Source organism: Macaca thibetana, chromosome 15 (genome assembly GCF_024542745.1).
Source record: "Macaca thibetana thibetana isolate TM-01 chromosome 15, ASM2454274v1, whole genome shotgun sequence".
Lineage (NCBI taxonomy): Eukaryota > Metazoa > Chordata > Mammalia > Primates > Cercopithecidae > Macaca > Macaca thibetana.
Genome location: NC_065592.1, coordinates 46,258,399 through 46,284,442, shown reverse-complemented (window position 1 = coordinate 46,284,442; position 26,044 = coordinate 46,258,399). Strand labels below are relative to the sequence as shown.

The 26,044-nt window shown below is 42.9% G+C and overlaps 2 protein-coding genes across 3 annotated transcripts in view; one reads left to right on the top strand and one right to left on the bottom strand.

The window, feature by feature from the left end:
• Window positions 1-26,044, bottom strand: part of LOC126937437 (uncharacterized) — a 265,633-nt gene that overhangs the window by 220,800 nt on the left and 18,789 nt on the right. The gene's annotated exons all lie outside the window — the stretch shown is intronic.
• Window positions 7,850-26,044, top strand: part of PHF24 (PHD finger protein 24) — a 65,835-nt gene continuing 47,640 nt past the window's right edge. The window contains exon 1 of one of the 2 annotated variants that reach the window (XM_050760780.1): window positions 7,850-7,978. In XM_050760780.1, coding sequence (XP_050616737.1) covers window positions 7,959-7,978 — 20 coding nt within the window. In that variant the 5' untranslated portion in view covers window positions 7,850-7,958. The remainder of the gene's footprint in view (window positions 7,979-26,044) is intronic. The other variant, XM_050760781.1, reaches the window with a different exon arrangement.

Genomic DNA, 26,044 nt, shown 5'->3' with positions numbered 1-26,044 from the left:
CTTTGGGAAGCTGAGGCAGGTGGATAACCTGGGGTCAGGAGTTCAAGACCAGCCTGGCCAACATGGTGAAACCCTGTCTCTACTAAAAATACAAAAAATTAGCCAGGCGTAGTGGTGGGCGCGTGTAATCCCAGCTACTCAGGAGGCTGAAGCAGGAGAATCACTTGAACCCAGAAGGCACAAATTGCAGTGAGCCGAGATCACACCACTGCACTCCAACCTGGGTGACAGAATGAGACTCTGCCTCAAAAACAAACAAACAAAATCTCTGAAAAAGGTATTTGATCCTTCCTCCAGCATTCGTTCCTCTACCAGACAGGAATAGTGAGCACTCAGTACGTGCTTAACCCTAAGTTGGGCAGTGTCAAGAGTACAAAGACATTTGGGTTGTGTTACATACCTGCTTTCAAGATTCTTAAATATCTAGTTTCAAAGACAAGGCATTCACAAGAAGCAAAAGCCAACCTTTTGCTGGGGAAGGGGCTGGAGAAGGGGGAAATCAAGTGTTATTGTTTAATGGGTACAGAAGTTTCTGTTTGGGGTGATGAATACAACCATCTTATTCATAAGCGAATGCCCTTAATGGCACTGAATTGTACACTTAAAAATAACTAAAATGGTAAATTTTATGTTAAGCATATCTTACCATAACTTAAAAACAACCAAAAAATTCATTAGCACAAGGGTTTCTTTTTGAACTAGCTATAAGGAAAAATATTCTGAAAATGATTTGACAAACAAATGGATTAGTGAACATTTTTTCTCTCTCTTTTTTTTTTTTTTTTTAAATTTCCACAGGTTATTAGGGAACAGGTGGTGTTTGGTTACATGAGTAAGTTCTTTAGTGATTTGTGAGATTTTGGTGCACCCATCACCTGAGCAGTGTACACTGTACCCTATTTGTAGTCTTTTATCCCTCACCCTCTCCCACTCCTCCTCCCAAGTCCCCAAAGTTCATTGTATCATTCTTATGCCTTTGCGTCCTCATAGCTCCAACATATCAGTGAGAATATATGATGTTTAGTTTTCCATTTCTGAGTTACCTCACTTAAAATAATAGTCTCCAATCTCATCCAGGTCACTGTAAATGCCATTAATTCATTCCTTTTTATGGCTGAGTAGTATTCCATCTCATATATATATACACCACAGTTTCTTTATCCACTCCTTGACTGATAGGCATTTGGGTTGGTTCCACGTTTTTGCAATTGCAAATTGTGCTGCTGTAAACATGCGTGTGCAAGTATCTTTTTCGAATGACTTATTTTCCTCTGAGTAGATACCCAGTGGTGGGATTGCTGGATCAAATGGTAGTTCTACTTTTAGTTCTTTAAGGAATATTCACACTCTTTTCCATAGTGGCTGTCCTAGTTTGCACTCCCACCAGCAGTGCAAAAGTGTTCCCTGATTACCACTTCCATGCCGACATCTACTGTTTTTTGATTTTTTGATTATGGCCATTCTTGCAGGAGTAAGGTGGTATCACATTGCAGTTTTGATTTGCATTACTGAACATTTTTCTTAAATGTCCTTCTTATACCTACAAAAGGAAAATAGATCTTCATATTAAGGATAATTTAAGAAGAGCCCTGCCTGAAAATTGGACAAATTTGAGCTATTTCACCATCTGCCCTGAACTTGCAAATTCCATAATGCAGGAATGAGAAGACTTTTTCAACCAAAGAGCACTGAATGAAAGGTTAACAAAAATCAATTAAAAGGCAGTTTGAGTCAGCTTTTTAGTAGCAGGTTATCAACATACCTGCAAAGTAGCCTGGATCCTTCATTACTTTTATTACTCCTACTTAACCAGCTGCTGCCACCCTCTATGCGGCTGTAACAGTTTTATCACCCATTAGCCTGACCTCTTGCCCCCAGCAGCATCACCACATTCTGCAAATCCTGCACCTGCTCCTGCTGGTGCACTACTTACCTCACAGATAACCCGCAGCCTCTGCCCTCTGACCAAGACATTAAAACCGTCTACTGAACACTCCGCTCCAGCAATTCTCCTGGCCCTTGCTCCTCTGTCTCAGAGCTGAGGAATTAGAGCCAAGGGCTGAGCCAAAAATGGTCTCATGCCTTTTTGAAGATTAGGCCTTTAGCATAGGTTTTTTTACTGGTTTGGGGCTCATCGACAAGGGTGCTTGTGCGGACAGGACAGTGGGATCAGTGTCTTCCTAAACAAGGGCACATTCATGTAATGAACACAGCTAAGCCTGGCATTTCTCACGATGTGGGCATGGATCATCACATTTGCCCTTCCTGCCTTGTGGTTGAGAGCGAATAGCAAACAAGGGAGATGAAGTACATGAAAAGCCTCTGTGGATGCTGGAGGGCTGCACAACTATCAAGGATTCTTCTTCATTTGTTTCTAGAAAACTTGCTTTAAGCCAGACCCTGCTTTCATTATAATGCTGCAGAGCCACAATGATTGCAATAGAATTTCTTCAAGGAACTGTTCATGGCTACCAGTTCATACGTACCATGGGTCCTATCGCCTTGTAAAGAAAAATGTGACTGACATGCCACTGATGTGAGACTTGTCCCTCCACACAAACCTTACGAAAGAGCTTCGCTGTGTCTCATACTCAGAAAATACTAGTAAACATCAAATATACCAAGGTGCCGGGGACAGAGATGCATAGTTGCTGCGACTCAGCGGCAATGCTTTTATAGATGAGCACCTTTGTTAATGCCCAAGAGCTAGAATTTCCAGGGAGTTGGGCAGGAAGCCTCAGAGCGGTGTCAGGCAGCAGAACCACCAGCGCTCACACAGCGGATTACTACCCAATGCGGAAGTGTGGGGAGTAACGGTAGATGGCAGCCAGAGACACTAGAGGGCAGCACATGCCCACCCAATACACCTAGTCCTGTGACATCTCTACCCTGACAGGAACTTTCAAAGGTTTTCTTCTCCAGCCGGCTCTCAATCCCAGCCTTACATCAGAATCACTCGGGAGCTTGTTAAAAATATAGATTTCCTGGTTTCACTCCAGACTAATGAATCGGAATCTCTATGTGCAGGGTCCAGCAACCTGTATATTAAATAAGTATCAAAAATAACCCTTAAGCAAGAAGGCACTGAGCTATGGATTTGTATTTGAGACTCTGAAGAAACTATGTCCCTCCCCTCACACTCAAAATTTGATTGAATTTCAGAGGCATTGACTCCACTTATGGACACCATGGGGAACTCAAGGAGCCTGGTTAAGAAATTTGAATACAATTTATGCCAAGGAAAACACCATCACTCAGAGGTGGGAGCCTCAGCAAGGCCAGGGTCCTTCATGTTTTAAAAAGTCATAGGAACTTTGGGAAAAAAGAGAGCAGACCAATGACCAACATTGAGAATGAGAGAGGTGACTCACCAAAATTCCAAAGATATTTAAAGGACAATCAATTAATGTGAAGGCCAAGCACAGTGGCTCATGCCTGTAATCCCAGCACTTTGGGAGGCTAAGGTGGGTGGATCACTTGAGTTCAAGAGTTTGAGACCAGCCTGGGCAACATGGCAAAACTCCATCTCTACAAAAACTACAAAAATTGGCTGGGCATGGTGATGTGCACCTGTAGTCTCAGCTACTCAGGAGGCTGAGGTGGGAGGATCGCTTTTTGCCTGAGAGGTGGAGGTTGCAGCGAGCTGAGATCTCACCACTGCACTTCAGTCTAGGTGACAGAGTAAGACCCTGTCTCAATAACGATAATAATGTGAAAATTTTAATGTCTATAAATTGACAACAAAAAAATTGACAACTTTAATGTCTATAAATTGACAACTGCTATGGTTTGAATGTGTTCCTTCCAAACTTTATGTGTTGGGAGCTTAATCTCCAGTGTAACAGTGTTGGGACGTGGGGACTTTTGGGAGGTGTTTTAGCTCATGAGAACAGAGTGGATTTATGCCACTATAAAAAGGGTTTGCAGGAGTGGGTTCTCTCTCTTCTGCTTTTCTGCCCTTCTTCCACGTGAGGACACAGCAAGGAAGCCCTCATCAAGTGCTGGTACCTTTCCACCCTCCAGAACTGTGTGAGAATAAATTCTGCCTTTATAAATTACCCAATCTGTGCTATTCTGTAATAACAGCACAAAATGGACTAAGACTGGACAAATTACTTGAAAGACACAAACTATCAAAACTTACTCAAGAAGAAATAGATAACTTGAATGGCCTTACATCCGTTTAGAGAAATTGCATTTGTAGTTTAAATCTTGTCTCAAAAAAATTCTTGTCAGGGAAACTCTATTTATTTATGTCCATATTTCTTCACTAGTGAATTCCAACAAATATTTGAGGAAGAAATAATACCAATTCTACATAAATTCTTTCAAAAATTTAAAAAGAAGAGAATACTTCTCAATTCATTGTTTGAGGCCAGGATTGCCTTGATACCAAATCCAAAGACATTACAAGAATTGAAAATTAGAGACCAACATTTTTCATGAACATGAATGTAAAAGTTCTTAACATTTTAGCAAATCAAATTCAGCAACATATGATTGGTAGGAAATACAGAGGGCAAACAAACATGATAGACCACAGGGATGCAATTGGCAGAATCAGGACTATGGACAAAGGATCTAGTTTCTTCCACAAAAAAATTATAAGGAGAAAAGTTAAAGCAATGGAGCAGAATCTATGTATTAAAAGAACATTAAGAGACATTTCAACTACTTGAAGTTTGTGAGCTGTGTTTGTATTCTGATTCCAACAAATTATAGAAAATAAAAACAGGGGGTCGGGCGTGGTGACTGGCCAGGTGTGGTGGCTTATGCCTATAATCCCAGCACTTTGGGAGGCTGAGGTGGATAGATCACATGATGTCAGGAGTTTGAGAAAATAAAAATAAATTTATAAGCCAATCAAGGGAATTTAAGCACTGATAGGGTATTTGATGATATGAGGAAACTATTATGAACTTTCTAGGTTTAATAATGGTAGCTCTGTCATTTTAAAAGCTTGTATATGTTTAGATGCATTCTGAAATATTTAATGGTATAACTCTCTGATATCTGGAATTTATTTCAAAATGAGGAGGTAAATAGTGTGGGGGTATAGAAGAAACAAGATTGTTAAAAAATATTAATTTGAAGTTGGGTGACAGGTGCGTGGAGGTATGTTATTTGAAATTTTCCCTAGTAAAAAGATAATTAAAAACAGAATCTTCCAAAAAGTGTTTTAAAATACCTTACTAATAAAGTGAAAACTCAGAAGACAGAGTCATGTATAAATAAATAAACATGTAGAAATGCTTTTGATTTAATAATATACACATGAAGATCTTATAATCAAAATGATTAAATTTTATTTATACCTTGAAAATATGTTACTATGATTGCAAAAATGAATTTATATTCTTATTCTTATATAAAATGTATTATCCTGTTAAATATTACTGATAGTTACTACTCAACCAAACAGAATAATTACATTTCCATCTGCCTCAATAATGCATCTAAAAGAAACTCCTATAAAAATGAAATTTTAGACTGGGCATGATGGTTCATGCTGTAATCCCAACACTTTGGGAGGCTGAGGCAGGAGGACAACTTGAGCCCAGGAGTTCAAGACCAGCCTGGGCAACATAGTAGGACCCCATCTCTACAAAAAATTATAAAATTAGCCAGACGTGGTGGCATGCATCTGTAGTCCCAGCTACGCAACTCAGGAGGCTGAGGTGGGAAGATCTTTTGAGCCTGGGAGGTCAAGGCTTCAGTGAACCATGATCACACCATTGCATTCCAGCCTGGACGACAGAGTAAGACCCTGTCTCAAAAAAATAAAAATAAATAAGTGAAATGAAATTTTAGTCATGATTTCAAAAACGTGTTCAGTAGCTGCATCTTTTTCACCATTTGAAATGTTTCTAAATGTTCTGAAATTTAATTCCTGTCTATGACAGATTTCAATTAAGAAAAAGAAATGAGCTTTCTTGCAGAGGGGAGGTAGTTAATAGGGTGTCAGCAACTCTCTGTGGATGATATTATGAAAAGTCCTCATATAATAGGTGAGTTTGGCCATCTCTGGCGATGAGCTGACCTAGACAATGAACTATAAATAAAAGTCAAAGAATTCAGGAACACAGGGAAGAAAGGGGAATTAACCCTGACTGAGCAGCATTACCCAGTGCCGGCCTGTACACACATCACCTCATTCAGTGCTTACCACCGGCCAGACCCAGGTATTTTATCTCATGTTATACAAGAGGAAACTGAATCACCAAGAAGTAAAGTAACTAGCCCATCACAGCAACTTAGAGATGATAAAAAGGTTGATTCTAAATTCCACTAAGGGCCTTGCTACCTCCATTTCATTCAAGTTAAGAGGGTATAAATATTCAGAATGATTATAAATAAGCTGTTTGAAATTGTAGACTATTCACATATCCATTAGTTTTTTAAAAGAAGGACAGTAATAAAAGAAATTTTAAAATAGGAGCCCGAGCAGCCAAGGCAGGAGGACACTTGAGGCTAGGAGTTAAAGACCAGCCTGGGCAATACAGCAAGACCCCATCTCTACAAAAAAATAAAAAATTAGGTGGGCATGGTGGCATGCTCCTGTAGCCCTAGCTACTCAGGAGGCTGAGGCAGGAGAATCACTTGAGCCCAAGAGGTTGAAGCTGCAGCAAGCTGTGATTGTGCCACTGCATTCCAGCCCAAGCTACAGAGCTAAATCCTATTTCAAAAATGAAATGAAATGAAATGAAATAAAGTAAATTTTTAAAAAACAGGAGCCAAAGAGCAAGGCTGGATCCAAAGGTCTTCCAGTGTCATCCAGGTATACACCTAGTTCCTGTCATCAGTTGTGTCCCCCAACTGCAGGAAAGGCACCAGGCTGTCACAGCCCAGTGACACTAGCACCTGAGATTGTTCCACTCACAGCCCTTTTGGCAGTAAAGCCATTTTCACAATACTGATTCAACTCATTCATGAGATTTATGTGTTTCCATTTGTTTGTGTCATCTATGATTTCTTTCAGCAGTGTTCTGTTGTAGCAGGACGAGCCGCAGACAAAACTCCTCAGACACCAAGTTAAAGAAGGAAGGGGTTTATTCGGCCGGGGACATCGGCAAGACTCCTGTCTCAAGAGCCGAGCTCCCCGAGTGGGCAATTCCTGTCTCTTTTAAGGGTTCACAACTCTAAGGGGGTGCGTGTGAGAGGGTCATGATTGATTGAGCAAGCAGGGGGTATGTGACTGGGGGCTGCATGCACCAGTAATTAGATCAGAACAAAACAAGATAGGGATTTTCACAGTGCATTTCTATACAATGTCTCTAATCTGTAGATAACATAACCAATTAGGTCAGGGGTCAATCTTTAACTACCAGACTCAGGGTGTGGCACCGGACTGTCTGCCTGTGGATTTCATTTCTGCCTTTTAGTTTTTACTTCTTCTTTCTTTGGAGGCAGAAATTGGGCATAAGACGATATGAGGGGTGGTCTCCTCCATTACTGTAGTTTTCCTTGTAGAGGTCTTTTGACTCCTTGGTTAGGTATATTCCTAAGTATTTTATTTTTATTTTTTTGCAGCTATTGTAAGAGGGGTTGAGTTCTTGATTTCATTCTCTGCTTGGTCACTTTTGGTGTATAGAAGAGCTACTGATTTGTGTACATTAATCTTGTATCCAGAAGCTATGCCGAATTCTTTTATCAATTCTAGGAGCTTTCTGGAGGAGTCTTTAGGGTTTTTAAGGTAGACGATCATATCATCAGCAAACAGTGAAGGGTTTTCAAGGTAGACGACCATATTGTCAGCAGACAGTGACAGTTTGACTTCCTCTTCACCAATTTGGATGCCCTTTATTTCTTTCTCTTGTCTGATTGCTGTGGCTAGGACTTCCAGTACTATGTTGAAGAGGAGTGGTGAGAGTGGGCATCCTTGTCTTGTTCCAGTTCTCAGAGGGAATGCTTTCAACCTTTCCCGATTCAGTATTATTTTGGCTGTGGGTTTGTCATGGATGGCTTTTATTACATTAAGGTAAGTCCCTTGTATGCCGATTTTGCTGAGAGTTTTAATCATAAAGGGATGCTGGATTTTGTCGAATGCTTTTTCTGCATCTATTGAGATGATCATGTGATTTTTGTTTTTAATTCTGTTTATGTGGTGTATCACATTTATTGACTTGCATATATTAAACCATCCCTGCATCCCTGGTATGAAACTCACTTGAGCATGGTGGATTATCTTTTTGATATGTTGTTGGATTCAGTTAGCTAGTATTTTGCTAAGGATTTTAGCATCTATATTCATCAAGGATATCGGTCTGTAGTTTTCTTTTTTGGTTACGTCCTTTCCTGGTTTTGGTCTTAGAGTGATGCCGGCTTCATAGAATCAATTAGGAGAGGGTTCCTTCTTTCTCTGTCTTGTGGAATAGGGTCAAAAGGATTGGTACCAATTCTTTGAATGTCTGGTAGAATTCAGCTGTGAATCCGTCTGGTCCTGGACTTTTTTTTGTTGGTAATTTTTAAATTACCATTTCAATCTCACTGCTTGTTAGTGGCCTGTTCAGGGTATCTAATTCTTCCTGATTTAAGCTAGGAGGGTTGTATTTTTCCAGGAATTTATCCATCTCTTTTAGGTTTTCTAGTTTATGCACTCACAGGCCTGACTGGATTAGAGTCATCAGACACTTCTGAGTAGCCTAGAACTTGCAATGTAAATAGACCTAGAAGGAGAGAATGCCCTGACTAGCAGGTGGGAGTAGGCCAGGTTCCTTGGAGTTACATTTCTCACTATAAATTAGTAAATTAGCATTCTGATTTATGCTTCAGTCTCTTTTTAGTTTAATTACAGTGGATCCATCCCAAAGAAACCACTTGGCTCAGAGAACCTTGACAAAATGGAGCCTTTCTGTCTATAAAGCTGAATGCTGGCTCCTGATTCTCTCTGATCCCCCTCATTAGTCTCCACCCTCCTGACCAGCTGCAGAGGCAGGGAAGGCAATCCTAAACACCAGACTGCAGTCATGACTTTCACGCGCGTCCATGTGAAGGGACCACCAATCAGACTTTGTGTGAGCAATAAAGCTTTTTAATCATCTGGGTGCAGGCGGGCTGAGTCCGAAAAGAGAGTCAGCGAAGGGAGATAGGGGTGGGGCCATTTTATAGGATTTGAGTGGGTAGTGGAGAATTATAATCAAAGGGGGTTTTTCTCTTACGGGCAGGGGCAGGGGTCACAAGGTGGGGGAGGTTTTGAGCCAGGAGAAGGAATTTCACAAGGTTAATCGCTCAGATAAGGTGGGGCAGGAACAAATCACAATGGTGGAATGTCATCAGTTAAGGCAGGAACTGGCCATTTTCACTGCTTTTGTGATTCTTCACTTGCTTCAGGCCATCTGGACGTACATATATATATATGTACGTCATATATATCCCTCATTTTTCATCTAAGCCACCTTCCTCTCCTGTGCTTTAGTTTTCTACCCGTTAGCTGAAAGTGGTGTCCATTAAAACCTATTTGTTGAATAAAACATTGTAGGGGATATAAAAGTATGTAGAAGTGAATTCTGATAACTTAAAAGTTACATGTGTTCAGCATAGTGGGAAATAATAGGTATCTCTACAATAATACGATTTCTGAGAGTGTGTGGTATATAATCTCCTTATAAATATTATATAAAGTTGCTATATAAATCTCCCCTAAAGGGGAAATTATTTTTGGCTGAAGTGATCTGGGAAAGCTTCATGTAGAAGATGGCATTCAAGCTGGTGCTTGAAGCCGAGAGAGGATTTTAATACGTGAAGTTGGAAGAAGGAATGATCCAAAATGCAGGAATCAACATGCATAAACTGCTGGTGTCTCTGTGTAATGATAACATGCAGAAATAACAGAAGCATTCCTGAAATATTTATTTTACTCTGACTGCATTTTATTTTGTATATATTTGATCTTAATTAACTGAGTTTTAGATTTTATTTTGTCTTCGTGTGGAAACTGGGGTTGTGGATATCTCCTCATGGGTGTGTTTCTCTGTGTCACGTGGACATGAACTGTGGAGATGGGTCTTCAGAACCTGACCATATGTGTTTCTAGGTATAAACGTCTGTGTGGGTGCATTTCTCTACACAGATTTTTTGGTCTTTGTGGGTGTGTGCACATGCAGTCCTGAGGGTTGAGAAGGAAAGAGAGGAAGGATTAGAGGGGAGAAACAGGGAGGGGGGAAGGAAGTGAGAAGTTGTTGAGGGTGTTGGGGCTGTTAGTGGAAAAAATAGACTCTGTAAAATATTTTAAAAAGGCTTATTCTGAGTCAATATGAGTGACCATGGCCTGGGTAACACAGTCTCAAGGGGTCCTGAGAAAGTGTGCCTGCCTCAGTTGGATTACAATTTGGTTTTATACGTTTTAGGGAGGCAGAAGTTACAGGCAAGGTCATAAATCAATACTTGAAGGGTATACATTGGTTCAGCCCAAAAAGTCTGGATGTCTTGTAGCAGATCTTACAGGTTATAATGGATTGAGAGATTCTTGAATTTACAAGTGGTTAAAGGTGTCAGGCCTCTGAGCCCAAGCTAAGCCATCATATCCCCTGTGACCTGCACATATACATCCAGATGGCCTAAAGTAACTGAAGAATGACAAAAAAAGTGAAAATGGCCTGTTCCTGCCTTCACTGATGACAGTACCTTGTGAAATTCCTTCTAGCTCATCCTGGCTCAAAAGCTCCCCCACTGAGCACCTTGTGACCCCCCCCATCCCTGCCCGCTAGAGAACAATACCCCTTTGACTGTAATTTTCCTTTACCTACCCAAATCCTATAAAACAGCCCCACCCCTATCTGCCTTCACTGACTCTCTTTTCAGACAGCCTGCCTGCACCCAGGTGAAATAAACAGCCATGTTGCTCACACAAAGCCTGTTCGGGGGTCTCTTCACACAGATGCGTTTTGTCTAAAAATTTGGAGTCAGCAGAAAGGAATCTTAATTTAAGGAATCTTAAGTTTCATTGTGCTTTGACATGGTGAGGTCTTAAAAGCTGCCTTAGAATCCAGATGAATCACTTGGACCCAGGAGGCAGAGTTTGCAGTGAGCCGAGATCACGCTACTGCGCTCTAGCCTGGGCGACAGAGAGCCAGAGATCACGCCACTGCGCCCTAGCCTGGGTGACAGAGTGAGACTCCATCTCAAAAAAAAAAAAAAGAAGCTGCCTCAGAATCAAGATCCCTAACCCTAACCCCTACCTTTGTCTTATTCCCCCTACTCAAACTGCAGAGAGGGACTCTCTTGGAATTTCCTTATCTAAACAAGTAACTTTGTTTCCAAAAGAAATGCAATGCAATTGTCTGAAATCCCCTCCCTAGAGATTCAAATAACCAGGAGAGGTCAACCACTGGAGAAGAGAAGAAATTGGGTGTCATCACCACACCCAGACACACTTTTTTAAAAGAGAAGATTCTTGCGCTGTTGCCCAGGCTAGAGTGCAGTGGTGTGATTATAGCTCACTGCAGGTGAGCACCACCCCACCCCTCTAATTTTTATTTTATTTTCATAGAGACAGGTTGTCTACTATATTGCCCAGGCTGGTCCCAAACTCCTGGCCTCAAGGGATCCTCCCTCCTCGGCCTCCCAAAGGGCTAGGACTACAGGTGTGAGCCACCTTTCTGGCCCAGATTTTTCATCTGTTCTTCTGAGGGTAGCCCCAAGAGATCACCCGTGGAACTTTATCTGCATTGGACAACCTTTGTTCCTGTGTAGCTCTACCTCTCACCTTCCCTTAACGTAGGCCTCCCACCTCCTGGGTCCATTCATTCTCCCTAATGACTTACTGCCCCTCAAAGGAATTGTTGACATTCCTCATCTCCTACTGTCCATGAAAAAGGATATGTAAGTTTCTGTACCACACTGGGTTATTCAGTAATAATCACTCTGATTATTAATAATCCCCTCCCTCATGCACATTAATAAATTTGTATGCCTTTTCACCTATTAATCTGCTTTTTGTCAGTTGATTTTCATAACCTTCTAAAGGTGAAGGGACGTTTCCCCTTTGCCACCTACAAGGGGAACCTCTGCTCTGAAGACAAAGTGTGGTTTCATATAGTTAATATTTTACATAGTTGATAATTGATTGTCCCATAGATCACAGACGTTCCTTTCCTATAATACAACATTTATCAGTAAAAGGCTAGTGTTTCAAATTGTCTTTGTTTAGTTTTTTTCCTCTTTTTTTTTTTTTTTTTTTGAGACGGAGTCTCGCTCTGTCACCCAGGCTGGAGTGCAGTGGCCGGACCTCAGCTCACTGCAAGCTCCGCCTCCCGGGTTTACGCCATTCTCCTGCCTCAGCCTCCCGAGTAGCTGGGACTACAAGCGCCCGCCACCTCGCCCGGCTAGTTTTTTGTATTTTTTAGTAGAGACGGGGTTTCACCGTGTTAGCCAGGATGGTCTCGATCTCCTGACCTCGTGATCCGCCCGTCTCGGCCTCCCAAAGTGCTGGGATTACAGGCTTGAGCCACCGCGCCCGGCTTTTTCCTCTTTTTCTTATCCTTCCAGTTTGATTTCTTTCTTTGCTATAGTTGTTTTTTTGTTTTTGTGTATGTGTTTATTTGTTGTTTTTTTCCCCAAGATAGGATCTTGCTCTGTCACCCAGGCTGAAGTGCAGTGGCACGATCTCAGCTCACTGCAACCTCTGCCTCCCAGGTTCAAGCAATTCTCCTGCCTCAGCCTCCCAAGTAGCTGGGATTACAGGCGCCCATTACCACACCCAGCTAATTTTTGTATTTTTAGTAGAGATGGGGCTTCATCATGTTGTTCAGGCTGGTCTCGAACCCCCGACCTCATGATCTGCCCGCCTCAGCCTCCCAAAGTGCTGGGGTTACAGGCGTGAGCCACCGCACCAGGCCTCTTCACAGTAGTTTTCACCTTCTGTAAGTTTTCTCTTCTAACTTATGGAACTAATAACATATCCCAGAAACAAATGTTTTGTAATTGAGTAAGGGGCGTTTCTTGTTATAAGGGTATTTTAGGCTCCATTTTAGGCTTTTGTTTTCACTGCCACTGCCATAGACAATTCATTCATTGATCCCACAAATTTAAATTGGGCACCTTTGTTTATGTGAAAGGCATTGTTCTAGTTAAGACAGAAACAGAAAAAAAAATCCTTCAGGGAGATTTCATTCTAGTGGAAGGAGAGACAAAGCAAACAAATAGGAAAATATGTAGTGTGTTAGATGGTGATAAGTGCAATGGAGAAAAATAAAGAAGAGACCGAGTCAGGAGTATAAACAAGATTTGTAATTTTAAATAGGTGGCAAGGGGAGGTCTGAGAAGATGACATTGGAGCAAAGACCAGTAGGAGATGAGGGAGCAAATCATGCATGTCTCTGGGAAAAGGGAACAGGAAACATCTATAGGGAGAAGACAGGTAAAGATCCAATAAGACAGTCCCTCAAGCCGGTACACAAGCGGTTGAGAACTTCAGAAAGCCTCCATAGTATAGTGTCCTTCGACAGACTTTGTCTCAGGTCAACACTTCAAATCCTTATAAGGACTTCTTTCTCAATCTTATTTTATCTTACCTCATCCTTTTTTTCTTTCTTTTTTTCTTTTTTTTGAGACTGAGTCTTGCATCGTCGCCCGGGCTGGAGGGCAGTGGCGCGATCTTGGCCCACTCCAACCTCTACCTCCCAGGTTCAAGCAATTCTCCTGCTTCAGCCTCCCGAGTTGCTGGGATTACAGGCACCTGCCACCATACCCGACTAATTATTTGTATTTTTAGTAGAGACGGGGTTTCACCGTGTTGGTAAGGCTGGTCTGGAATTCCTGACCTTGTGATCCGCCCACCTCGGCCTCCCAAAGTGCTGGGATTACAGGTGTGAGCCACCACGCCCGGCCCTCTTTTTTTTCTTTTTTAAGAGATGGGGTCTCACTATGTTGACTAGGCTGTCCTCAAACTCCTAGGCTCAAGCTTCCTAAACAGCTGGGACTGCAAGAGCACACCGCTATACTTGGCTCTTCTCTTATCTTTGTGTCTTTGGGGACTAATTTGTTTAGTTTTGTCTGCCCAACTTCGGAGGTTTAGTCAGCTGTCATCAGTGACAGCCTGGCCTTTGGCCAAGCTCTGGACAAGTACCATATTATGGACCATTGACATTTCACGTGTTCTGCCTCATCCCAAACTGAGCCTCATCTAGGCCAAATGCTCAATTCCTGTGTGGTTTCTCACTATAACATTAACTTGTATGCCTCTCTGTCTGTCACAATTTTACCAGGGACAGTTTGCAATTGCAAACACTTTGGTGAACTGTTTACAGAGACAACTTTGTTCCTTTGAGAGGTACCTTAGAACATAAAGAGAAGAAATCCTTTTAAGGAGGTTTTTCATCTTGCCTGATTAATGTGGAGTGATTGTTTTGTTTCATGTAGAAGACACCCCTCCTTCATTTCTGTACTTCAGGAGTTAATAAATGCTGGCTTTATTGTACCACTTATAAAATTGTGGAAGGTCAGAGCTACTGTTTCAACCAGGTATAATAACTCTCTGTTGTATATCTATATGTGAAAATGGATTTTCCTGCATCTAAGCTTTCTCTCCTCTCCTTGAAGAAGGAATATAATTAGCCTTCTACAATATTCATATATGTCTGAAGCCAGTTTTGTCTCTTCTTTTTTTTACTCACCACTATACTGATGAGGATCTCCTCTGTTTTGTTCTGTTCCTTTCCCTCCTTTTTCCCCCTCTCGGAAAACATTAAAAATTAACTTAGAAATAAAAGTCATTCTGTTATCATGTGTACACTCTAGGAATAACTAGTCCAGATAAGCAGCCAAAAATGTCTAAAAGATCTTGAAAATTGCTAAGAGAGTAGATTTTAAGTGTTCTCTCTACATACATACAAAATAAGTATGTGAGGTAATACAAATGTTACTAGCTGAAATTAGCCATTTCATAATGTATATTTGAAAACAACATACATGATAAACATATATAATTTTTATTTGTCAATTAAAATATGTAAGTAAATGTTTTTAAAGTCTAAAATATTTATTAAACTATTAGGGTTTCTTTTTGTGAACACTTAAAAGCGTATTTACATAGTAGTCTATGTTACTAAGTTATGAGATAAAAAGAAATAGATTTAGCCGGGCGCGGTGGCTCACGCCTGTAATCCCAGCACTTTGGGAGGCCGAGGCGGGCGGATCACAAGGTCAGGAGATCGAGACCACGGTGAAACCCCGTCTCTACTAAAAATACAAAAAATTAGCCGGGCGCGGTGGCGGGCGCCTGTAGTCCCAGCTACTCAGGAGGCTGAGGCAGGAGAATGGCGTAAACCCAGGAGGCGGAGCTTGCAGTGAGCCTAGATCGCGCCACTGCACTCCAGCCTGGGCGACAGAGCGAGACTCCGTCTCAAAAAAAAAAAAAAAAAAAAGAAATAGATTTAAAGACTAAGAGCTTTTGTTATGATTCAGTCTCTAACTTTTAGTTTACCCTATAGAAAGTAATGTCTTATTTATCTTTAGATATACATGACTTGTATCTTGTCTTCTTTTTTTTCAATTGAGACAGTCTCACTCTGCCACCCAGGCTGGAGTGCAGTGGCAGGATCATAGCTTACTGCAGCCTCCATCTCCCGGGCTCAAGCAATCCTCCTGCCTCAGCTTCCCAAATAGCTGGGACTATAGACACACACCATCACACCTGACTAATTTTTTTTTTATTTTTAGTAAAGACGAGATCTCATTATGTTGCTCAAACTGGTCTTGAACTCCTGAATTCAACTGATCCTCCCACCTTGGCCTCCAAGAGTGCTGGGATTACAGGCATCAGCCACCATGCCCCGCCTATTTTGTCTAATTACTATTCTTGATTTTGCCTATCCAAAAGTCATATTTTAAAAAGAACTGTAAAGGTGTCTTTTATGAATAAACTACATTTATAGGGTTTTCTTTTCTTTCTTTCTTTTTTTTTTTTTTTTTTTTTTTTGAGACAGAGTCTCTCTTTGTTGCCTAGGCTAGAGTGCAGTGGCATGATGTTGGCTCACTGCAACCTCCGCCTCCCAGGTTAAAGCAGTTCTCTGCCTCAGCCTCCCAAGTAGCTGGGACTACAGGTGCCCACCACCACGCCTGGCTAATTTTTTGTATTTTTAATAGAGGCAGGGTTTCACCATCTTGGCTGGTCTTGAACTCCTGACATCATGATCCACCCACCTCAGCCTCCCAAAGTGCTGGGATTACAGGTGCGAGCCACAGTGCCTGGCCTATGGGGTTTTCTAAAATGGCCATTAAGTACCATAGAGATTTGCTCCTTCAACCCATAAAAGGAAGGACAATAGAACTAATTAGTTTTGTCTAGAATTTTTCCAAATTTCAGTTAATTCAAGCCTGCTATGTGAACTCTTTTGTTTATCAAATTTAAGATTAAAAAAAAACTGTTCAGCCCATGTCTAGCCAAGTTGCAGCCTATCTCCCCCACTGATTGTAACAAAAATTCTGGAAAAATACAAGAAACAACTATGTAAGAACTCTGAGAAGTAGAAGCAGCAGTTGGCTGTGAAGGAAGTCAAAGCCTGAAGAACAATCCAAATGGGGGCAGTGAGTTTCCTGGATTGTTTTCTTCCTTTACCTACCAATTTCGATCCAAAGGCAACCTGAGTTGGGGACCTATGTGACAGGAACGGATAGCAAAAACTGAGAAAATCCCATTTTTCATGGCCATAGGTCTGGAAAAGATGGACTAAGCAAGCTCGAGAGTGTAGGGAGAATCCTTGATTTTATTTTTCTCTTTTCGTCCTTTCCAAACCATGCCCAAGACCAGCCCTGGTCATACAGCTGAGCTGTCACGTTGGCAGTGGTACAGAAACCCAGAACCCTGAGAGAAAACCTGTTCCTCTGGAAGGAGGAAATGGGGGGAAAAAAATGCCCCGAGGTAGGAAGAGTGTATGTGGGTGGATGGAAGAGTTCCTGTTATTTTTCTATCTTTCTTTTCTCTAACTGTCTTGTCCTGAGTGTAGACCCAATCACACAGAACTGTATGATTATGGTGGCCACAACTCTAGGGGAAATCCCAACTCTCTACGAAAGGACTGGTAAAAAGGGGCTCCTGAGAAACAAAGAATGTATTGAAAATCCAGCAGAGGAGAGGGGGATAAGGGATCCCCAGCTTCCATGTGCATTGTCACAAGTCCATACTCACCCCTAAGCCGTGTATGTTCAGAACACATGAAAAACCGCATAGCAAAAGCTTTGAGAACTGAACTGCCGTATAGCCCATCCCCTATGTCCCAGACTAACCTCTAAGAAGTGCATGCAAAGAGCAGACCCAAACAGCATAGCAAATACTTTGAAAACTGAAGTCTTTGGAACTGCTCCCCACAGAAAGTGACAGAACTTTCCATCCAAACCTAACAGGGTTAACTCCCTGCTAAAATTTTCTCAGGCCAGGACACAGCTACATAACTGCTTGACTGGCCTGGGGGTGTTTCTGTAGTGGGTGTCCCACTGGGCTGTTTTGTAGGTCTGAGATATAAGCACAGGGCTGTTTGGTTGGCCTGCAGGTATGCCCACAAGAGGTGGCCTGTGGGGCTGTTTTTGGTGCCTGAGACATGGATGCACACCTGCTTTGTTGGCGTAGGAGACAGGTCTTCTGGGGGTAAGCACTGGGTTGTTGCTTATGCTCATGACAGCTTCATGGCTGCTCAGTTGACCTGGGGTTACTTCTGCTGGAGATGGCCCACAGGGCTGTTTCTTAGGCCTGGTGTGCAGGCACATGGCTTCTTAGGCTTCTTAGCCAGCCCAGGGCATGTTCACTAGTGATGGCCCACAGAGCTGTTTCTCAAGTCCTGGATGTGGGCTCTTGGCTGCTTGGCTGGCTTGGGGTCGTGCCTACCAGGGGCAGCCTGCAGGAGTATTTCCCAGGTCTTTATGGGAAATGCAGGGCCATTAGGCAGGCCAGGGGCATGTCTGCAGAGGCAAGGGTGCTGTGGGGTTGTTTCTCACGTCCTGAGCATGGGAGCATAGCCACTGCACTGGCCTGGGGGCATATTAGCTACTAGGAGGCTCAGGGGCCTCTCTCTCTTGTGGGAGGGTGCAGAGTAGTTTGGCCAGCTCAAGGCAAGTTGGCCCTGGGCAGGACTGGCAGACTGTTCCTCTGGCTGGAAGTGCAGTAAGCAGGGGTTTGTTTTCTTGCTGTGCAGGACCAGAGTCAGAGCTGATCCTAGGCCCAGGCTCTGTGCAGCTGACGGATGGCATTCAGCCAACCGTGTGGTGTGGGCTTGGCCTAATGAGGATGGAGCACCCCAGTGCTGGAGATATGCAGTGGCTACAGGCCCCCAGAACAGGGTGTGCTTCAGAGTTTGCTCTTTTCTCAAGATGGCATTATGCTGCAGCAGCTTGGCCCACAGGGAGTGGGATGGGGGGAATGGGGAGTGCACACCTTGCTCTCCTGATCTGGAGCAGTGTAGCTGCATGAATTCCCAGCAGCTCTTCAAACTGGGCTTAGGGCTTGGGAAGACTGTAGGATTCTTCTGTAATAAGGACTGTAGGTTTTTGCAGTGGCAGTGGGGGCTGGTGGAGATCTTGTGCTTACCTTTTCCCGGGAATAAGAAGTCTCTCCTGACTCTGGGCACATCCAATCCAGGCGGGGGAGACAGGGCTATAGAGGCCCAGTGCCTCCTCGCTGCCCTCCTGGATTTCTAATCACCACAGGTGCATCTCCACTCCCCCACCACTCTCCACCACTCTCCCTTCCACGCTGCAGTCAAACCTCAGTCTGTTTATTCATTGTGTTGGGCCTTTCTTGTGGGATAGATGAATACCAGGCGTCTTTTGCCAGCCATCTTGCTGACGTCACTTACTATTGAAGGATTTTAAGCAGAGGTGTGACTTCATGAAACTTATGTTTTAAAACATTAATGAGTTGGAAGCTGGGGGGCAGGTGGGGATGGTTAATGGATACAGAAAAATAGTTAGAAAGAATTAATAAGATCTACTTTTTCGACCTGCCTGGCCAACATGGTGAAACCCTGCCTCTACTAAAAATACAAAAATTAGCCGGGCATGGTGGAGAGCACCTGTAATCCCAGCTACTTGGGAGGCTGAGGCAGGAGAATCCCTTGAACCTGGGAGGTAAAGGTTGCAGGGAGCTGAGATCGCGCCATTGCACTCCAGCCTGGGCAACAAGAGTGAGACTCTGTCTCAAAAAAAAAAAGATCTACCCTTTGATGTCACAACAGGGTGACTATAGCCATAATTGTACATTTTAAAATAACTGAAAGAGTATTATTGGATTGTTTGTAACACAAAGGATAACTGCTTAAGGGATGGATACCCCATTCTCCATGATGTGATTATTATGCATTGCATACCTGTATCAAAACATCTCATGAACCCCATAAATATATACGCCTGTATACCCACAAAAATTAAAAATTTTTTTAAAACCCACTAATGAGTCAACAAAGTTCATGCTTCTGCTTTCTGGCAAAAAAGACTCTCCTGAGCTAAACCTTTCCTATCAAACCAGTCTTTTTTTCATTCTTCTCCATCTTTTCATGTGTGATAGTCTCTTCCTGATAAGCATTAATTCAAAGTTCAGCCCTTATAGAAGTGTTCTTCCCCTCTCCCTTCTCCTGTGGGAGCACAGTGTCTGTATAAGGGAAAGTTTACTACTCTTCCCTGGGTACAGCTGGTCTATGTGTTGCCATTTTCTGCTGGACTCCAATTGAGCTGTCTCAACCAACTTATCTCTAATCCATCCCTGTCCATTAACTTCTGTCCTAGAATCCACTTGGGATGGACAAACACTACCACCAGAACTCTGGAAGCACCAAACTTCATTACTGCTCTCATCTCAGTAGCCCAGGAGTCCCTTGGTCTTGCAGCCCTCTCGGTACCCTGGGGCTACACAGGAACTTTTGAATCACTTCTAGATATAGACCACTCAGAACCCAGCATGATTTCAGCAGTGCTCCCTAGACACTTGCCTTCACAGATGCTGTACTATCGCCCACTCTTCCCTCCCCCATCTCCATGTCAAACATAGAGCTTCTCTGAGGCTTGTACCCTGCCACCAAGATCAAAGGATCTCAGGTCACCCTTCTCCCTATCTGAATATTTCTATTGCATCATCCCACCTCCATACTCCCACTCTCAATGAAAAGTGCTTATTTTTATTTCACCTCCTCTGGAGGGAGTTTCCCCTTTATCATATGCTCCTTTTTTTAGGTGGGGACCATTCTGATGGAATGGCGGCAGGGAATATGATTGGATTTTTTTTTTAATGATTTGGATTAGGGTGTCTGTGAAAAAAATCCACATCAATCTATTATCAAACTGTTATCTCCATTTAAATTATTTGCTTATGGTCTGTCTCAACTAGAAGAACAAACTCTACAAGGGTGGGACTCCCTTTTCTGTTTTCTTTACTGCTGTATCTCCAGCACCTAGCACAGGGTCTATTACTCAATAAATATTTGTGGGGAAAAAAAACGAAGGGATGAGATGAGCAAACCCATGAATGATGAGTGATTTATTCTATTAGTACTGGGATCTGTTGAAGAATTTTGAGCAGAGGATTAAAGTAATCAGATTTGCAGGTAATCAAATATCATTAAGCTGTGACAGTCACCATAAGCAGCAATCTGTATTGTTCCCCCCCGCCCCCGAATAGCCCCCCATGTAACAGCTATTAGCTCTCAAGCAGGCATACTGTGGTGGGAGAATTCACTGCTGCAAATATTCAGATTCGTGAACAGCCTCCTGAGAAGAGCTGAAGAGAGATCACAAACCTAAAACGGCCTCCCCTGACTCTTCATCTTCTTTTTTCCCCTCTCTTTCTCCCTAACACTGTGGCCCTTTAGTCCCCTGAAGAAGCTATACATTGTAACCCTTTCAGAGAATTTCAGCTGAGATCTGGATACCCAGCCCACTCTGCTATTATATTTGCATTTCAAGCTTAATTTGTCTATAACATTACAACTTTTATACTCCTACATTTCTGCTGTTATAATCATAAAGAATACTATTTTGGGGTTTCTCTTTTGCAAGTGAAATTAGCATTTCCACGTAAAATAGAGAAGAAAAATTGTTGATTATCTCACTAAAATCCAAGCCTGAAGTTTAATTTCTCAGTGTCTGGGAGGAGCCACTGGTTTGTGCAGGTGTCTCAGTGTACTTAAGTGCTGCCGAGACTCATGCTTCGGGTCTCTTGTGTCAGGGGATAACCTGGTTGACTCTTCCTTTGGTAAAAAAGAAGGAACCTGAGATAAGACATCCCATTTGGGTGTGTCTGAAAGGATTTATCTCCTGAAATGGTTTACCATCTCTTGTTCCTTACCTTTACGGGATTTCTGACACAAGGGTAGAGTGCAGAAGCCTCTTCACTGAAGGAGGCACCCAGAATCCTATGGGCCTAGTGTGCTAAATAAAGACAGTGCAGGACTTTGTGACCAGTGCTCACCTCCAGAGCAGAATCAAGGGATATGTCAGGAAAGGGCTGGAGGGAAGCGAAGGAGCCCCAAATGCATTTTCACAAAGATCAGGGACATTTACTCCTGGTATTTATGAAGATTTCTAGTAATGGTATGACTATTCTTCTTATCTTATGGAATCTTGCCATTAGGGAACTGATGTTTTAGAAGAACAAAAAAGCTAACAAACTTCTCAGATAGGGTCAGGGATGTGGAGAGGAACTAGCCCAGATTACCTTTTCAACATCTTTCAATATTATAACTCCAATTCTGATGTTAAAAAGCTAAATATTGTTCATAAACTTGTTTCAGTATCTGAAGGGGGAGGAATAAATTGGGAAACTGCATCCCAGTTTGCAACATATGTAGGTGATATGGTTTGGATTTGTGTCCCCGCCCAAATCTCATGTCGAATTGTAATCCTCAGTTGGAAGTGGGGCCTCGTGGGAGATGATTGGATCATGGGGCAAAGTTCTCATGAATGGGTTAGCACCATCCCTTCAGTGCTGTTCTCCTGATGGTGAGTGAGTCTTCATGACATGTGGTTGTTTAAAAGTGTGTGGCACCATAAGAATGGTATAATGAGGCCTGGCATGGTGGCTCATGCATGTAATCCCAGCTCTTTGGGAGGCCGAGGCGGGCGGATCACGAGGTCAGCAGATCCGGGCCATCCTGGCTAACATGGTGAAACCCCATCTCTACTAAAAATACAAAAAATTAGCCTGGCGTGATGGCTGGCGCCTGTAGTCCCAGCTAATCAGAAGGCTGAGGCAGGAGAATGGCGTGAACCCGGGAGGCGGAGCTTGCAGTGAGCCAAGATGGCACCACTGCGCTCCAGCCTGGGGAACAGAGCGAGACTCTGTCTCAAAAAAAAAAAAAAAAAAAAAGGTATATTGAACGTGACTCAGGGAAGGGTCGGAGGGGATTGAGGGATAAAAGACTACATATGAGGTACAGGGTACACTGCTCAGGTGATGGATGCACCAAAATTTCAGAAATCATCACTAAAGAGCTCATCCATGTAACCAAAAACCACCTGTACTCCAAAAACTATTGAAATACAATAAAAATAAAAAATAAATAAAAAATTGAGATGTGTGTGGCCCCTCCCCCTTCTGTCCTGGGCCTCTTGCGCAAGTGCCTGCTTCTGCTTTGCCTTCCACCATGACAAAGCTCCCTGAGGCCTCACCGGAAACAGAAGCCACCATGCTTCCTGTACAGCCTGCAGAACTGTGAGCCAATTAAACCTCTTTTCTTTATAAACTACCCAGCCTCAAGGTATTTCTTTATGGCAATGTGAGAATGGACTAACACACTAGTCAAGAAGTCAACCTGGGAAGATACTGGTGGAAGCAGGGAAAGAGGGCAAGAGGCTAAATCCTGAGCCTATAGAATGTGAAATTAACTTGTTTTACGGTTATATTGAAGAGACTTGGGCTTCCATCATAAGCCTGAAAGAAAGAGAAGTGTAAGCCCTTATGGTGTGGGGTAAGGAGTGACTACTTTCCCATGAAATCACGGGAGGGTGAGAACACAACAGTGAGAACCTAGGGCTCCTCTCTATCTCCAGAAACTTCTCTCTGGTCTTCAGGCACCTGGCATCTCCTAGGAGCTTAATCCTGCTTCTGTCTATCATCTGTACCTGCTTTTTTCAACATAGCCAATATTCCCCTGGGCTAAGGGAGTTCAGAATGCTGTTTGCAACCCCAACCCATGCCCAAACGTTAGGAAACTGAGCCCATTTTTTTCCCATGCTGAAACAGCAAGAGCTCCAGGGATGTGGTAAGAGATTCAAGCATGGAAAAGGGGGTTGAACTTTGATGTCTTCTAGCCCAGAGGTTCTGCAGAGGGCAAATGGGCACACTCGCAGTAGGTGTCTTTCTCTAGGATCCTACTGTATGGGATACCAGGGGAAAGGATGTCATAATTACCTCTTAGTTACTTTAACTATGCTCTCGCTAGCCTCACCTAACCACTGTTGAATATCCCATGTACTAGGTACCTGGCACAAAATAGATCCTCAGTAAATGTGTGCTGAATAAACTATATTAAAAATGTGCGGGCCGGGCGCGGTGGCTCAAGCCTGTAATCCCAGCACTTTGGGAGGCCGAGACGGGCGGATCACGAGGTCAGGAGATCGAGACCATCCTGGCTAACACGGTGAAACCCCATCTCTACTAAAAAAAATACAAAAAAACTAGCCGGGCGAAGTGGCGGGCGCCTGTGGTCCCAGCTACTCGGGAGGCTGAGGCAGGAGAATGGCGTAAACCCGGGAGGCGGAGCTTGCAGTGAGCTGAGATCCGGCCACTGCACTCCAGCCTGGGCGACAGAGCCAGACTCAGTCTCAAAAAAAAAAAAAAAAAAGTGCCAAGGCAATTTTAAATGAATAAAATTAGTAATGAAATTAAGGATAATTTTTCTATTTTTCCAAATTTCAGTATACTGTTACTACCTATATAATAGTCTTCTCCTTAAATATTTTACAATTAATAAGTATATTCTTAAAAAATATATATATAAGTATATACTTAGGTAATATATAAAATTACCTATCACTATAAAAATACTATTTTATATAAAAATTCAGAAAAATTTTCTCCACATATTTTCTAAATATACTGCAATCACTGAATCACTGCTTCTCTCTTCTCTATCACAACCTAACTCCCACTAGAATGTAAGCCCCTCCACCATGATAACATGAGTCCCCTCCCCACAATATAAGCTTCATGAGAGCAGGAACTCATTTTCTTCTTTTTTTAAAGAGACAGGGTCTTGATATGTTGCCCAGGCTGGCCTCAAACTCCTCGGCTTAAGGGATCCTCCTGCCTCAGCCTCCTGAGTATGTACTACATGCATGCCACCATGCCCTGCTAACAAACTCCTTTTATGTTCACCACTATTTCCTTAGCTCCAAGAACAATGCCTGATAAGTAGTAGTTACCAATAAATATTGCTGAACAAGTGAATAAACATGTATGCATCTTTATTCAAAGTCAGAAACACTAAAGCAATCAAGTAGAGGCAATGAGAATAAATATATTACAGATTTTCTTATGATATTAATAATGGCTAATATTTATCAAGCATTTATTAAGTAAATAAGCTGGCACTATGCTAAGCACCGGCCACATAAAAATTCTATGATATAGACTCACTCTATTATTAATTTTATTTCAAAAAACCTGGAGGAGGCTGGGCATAGTGGCTTGCACCTGTAATCCCAGCACTTTGGGAGGCTGAGGCGGGCAGATCATGAGGTCAGGAGATCGAGATCATCCTGGCTAACACAGTGAAACCCCATCTCTACTAAAAATACAAAAAAAATTAGCCGGGCGTGGTGGCAGGTGCCTGCAGTCCCAGCTAATCGGGAGGCTGAGGCAGGAGAATGGCATCAACCTGGGAGGCTGAGCTTGCGCTGAGATCGCACCACTGCACTCCAGCCTGGGCAACAGAGCGAGATGCTGTCTCAAAACAAACAAACAAACAAAAAGCCTGGAGGAAACTGAAGTTAGAGAGTTTATTATTATTATTTTTTTTTTTTTGAGACAGAGTCTTGCTCTGTCACCCAGGCTGGAGTGCAGTGGCGTGATCTTGGCTCACTGCAACCTCTGCCTCCCAGGTTCAAGCAATTCTCCTGTCTCAGCCTCGTAAGTAGCTGGGATCACAGGCAGGTGCCACCACAGCTGGCTAATTTTTGTACTTTTAGTAGAGACGGGGTTTCACTGTGTTAGCCATGCTTGTCTCAAATTCCTGACCTCAAGTGATCCACCCGCCTCAGCCTGAGATGATTATTGTTATTAGGTCCTTCCAGACGATATTTTTTTTTTTTTTTTTTTGAGACGGAGTCTCGCTCTGCCGCCCAGGCTGGAGTGCAGTGGCCGGATCTCAGCTCACTGCAAGCTCTGCCTCCCGGGTTCACGCCATTCTCCTGCCTCAGCCTCCCGAGTAGCTGGGACTACAGGCGCCCGCCACCTCGCCCAGCTAGTTTTTTGTATTTTTTAGTAGAGACGGGGTTTCACCGTGTTAGCCAGGATGGTCTCAATCTCCTGACCTCGTGATCCGCCCGTCTCGGCCTCCCAAAGTGCTGGGATTACAGGCTTGAGCCACCGCCCGGCCTAGACGATATATTTTTTAATTTAGCAAAGCACTGAACCATCTTCACGAGTTATTCTTCATAATAAAATTACAGAGTAAGACAACGTCCAAGTTCTCATTATATAGATTCTCAAAATCACACTGGGAGTAAGAGAGTTGCAATGAGGATTTTGATTCCACAATTTCAGTGTGTGGCCACAGCCACTCAGATTCTTTCCCACATGTAGTAACATTGCTTATGTCACAAGGCTATGGTGAGGGAGAGTTAATAAGTAATTACAAAATTCTTTGTAAATACAGAGTGCCGTACAAATGCAAAACATCTACAACAACAGTAATTAGTTCTAATCACTATCTCTATTCTGTGTGCAGCTGTCTCTCAAAATTCATTTTGGGAGTTTAATCACCCCATCGCAATAAATAAAGTAACCTCCCTCTTCCTCTGACCCTGCTGAGAGCTGTCCCTCGTTCCTCCCAGCTGCTGAACATGCCTCCTGTGTACCCCCAGCCCACCCCTCCTACTCTCAGCAAAGGCTGAATTCTGACAT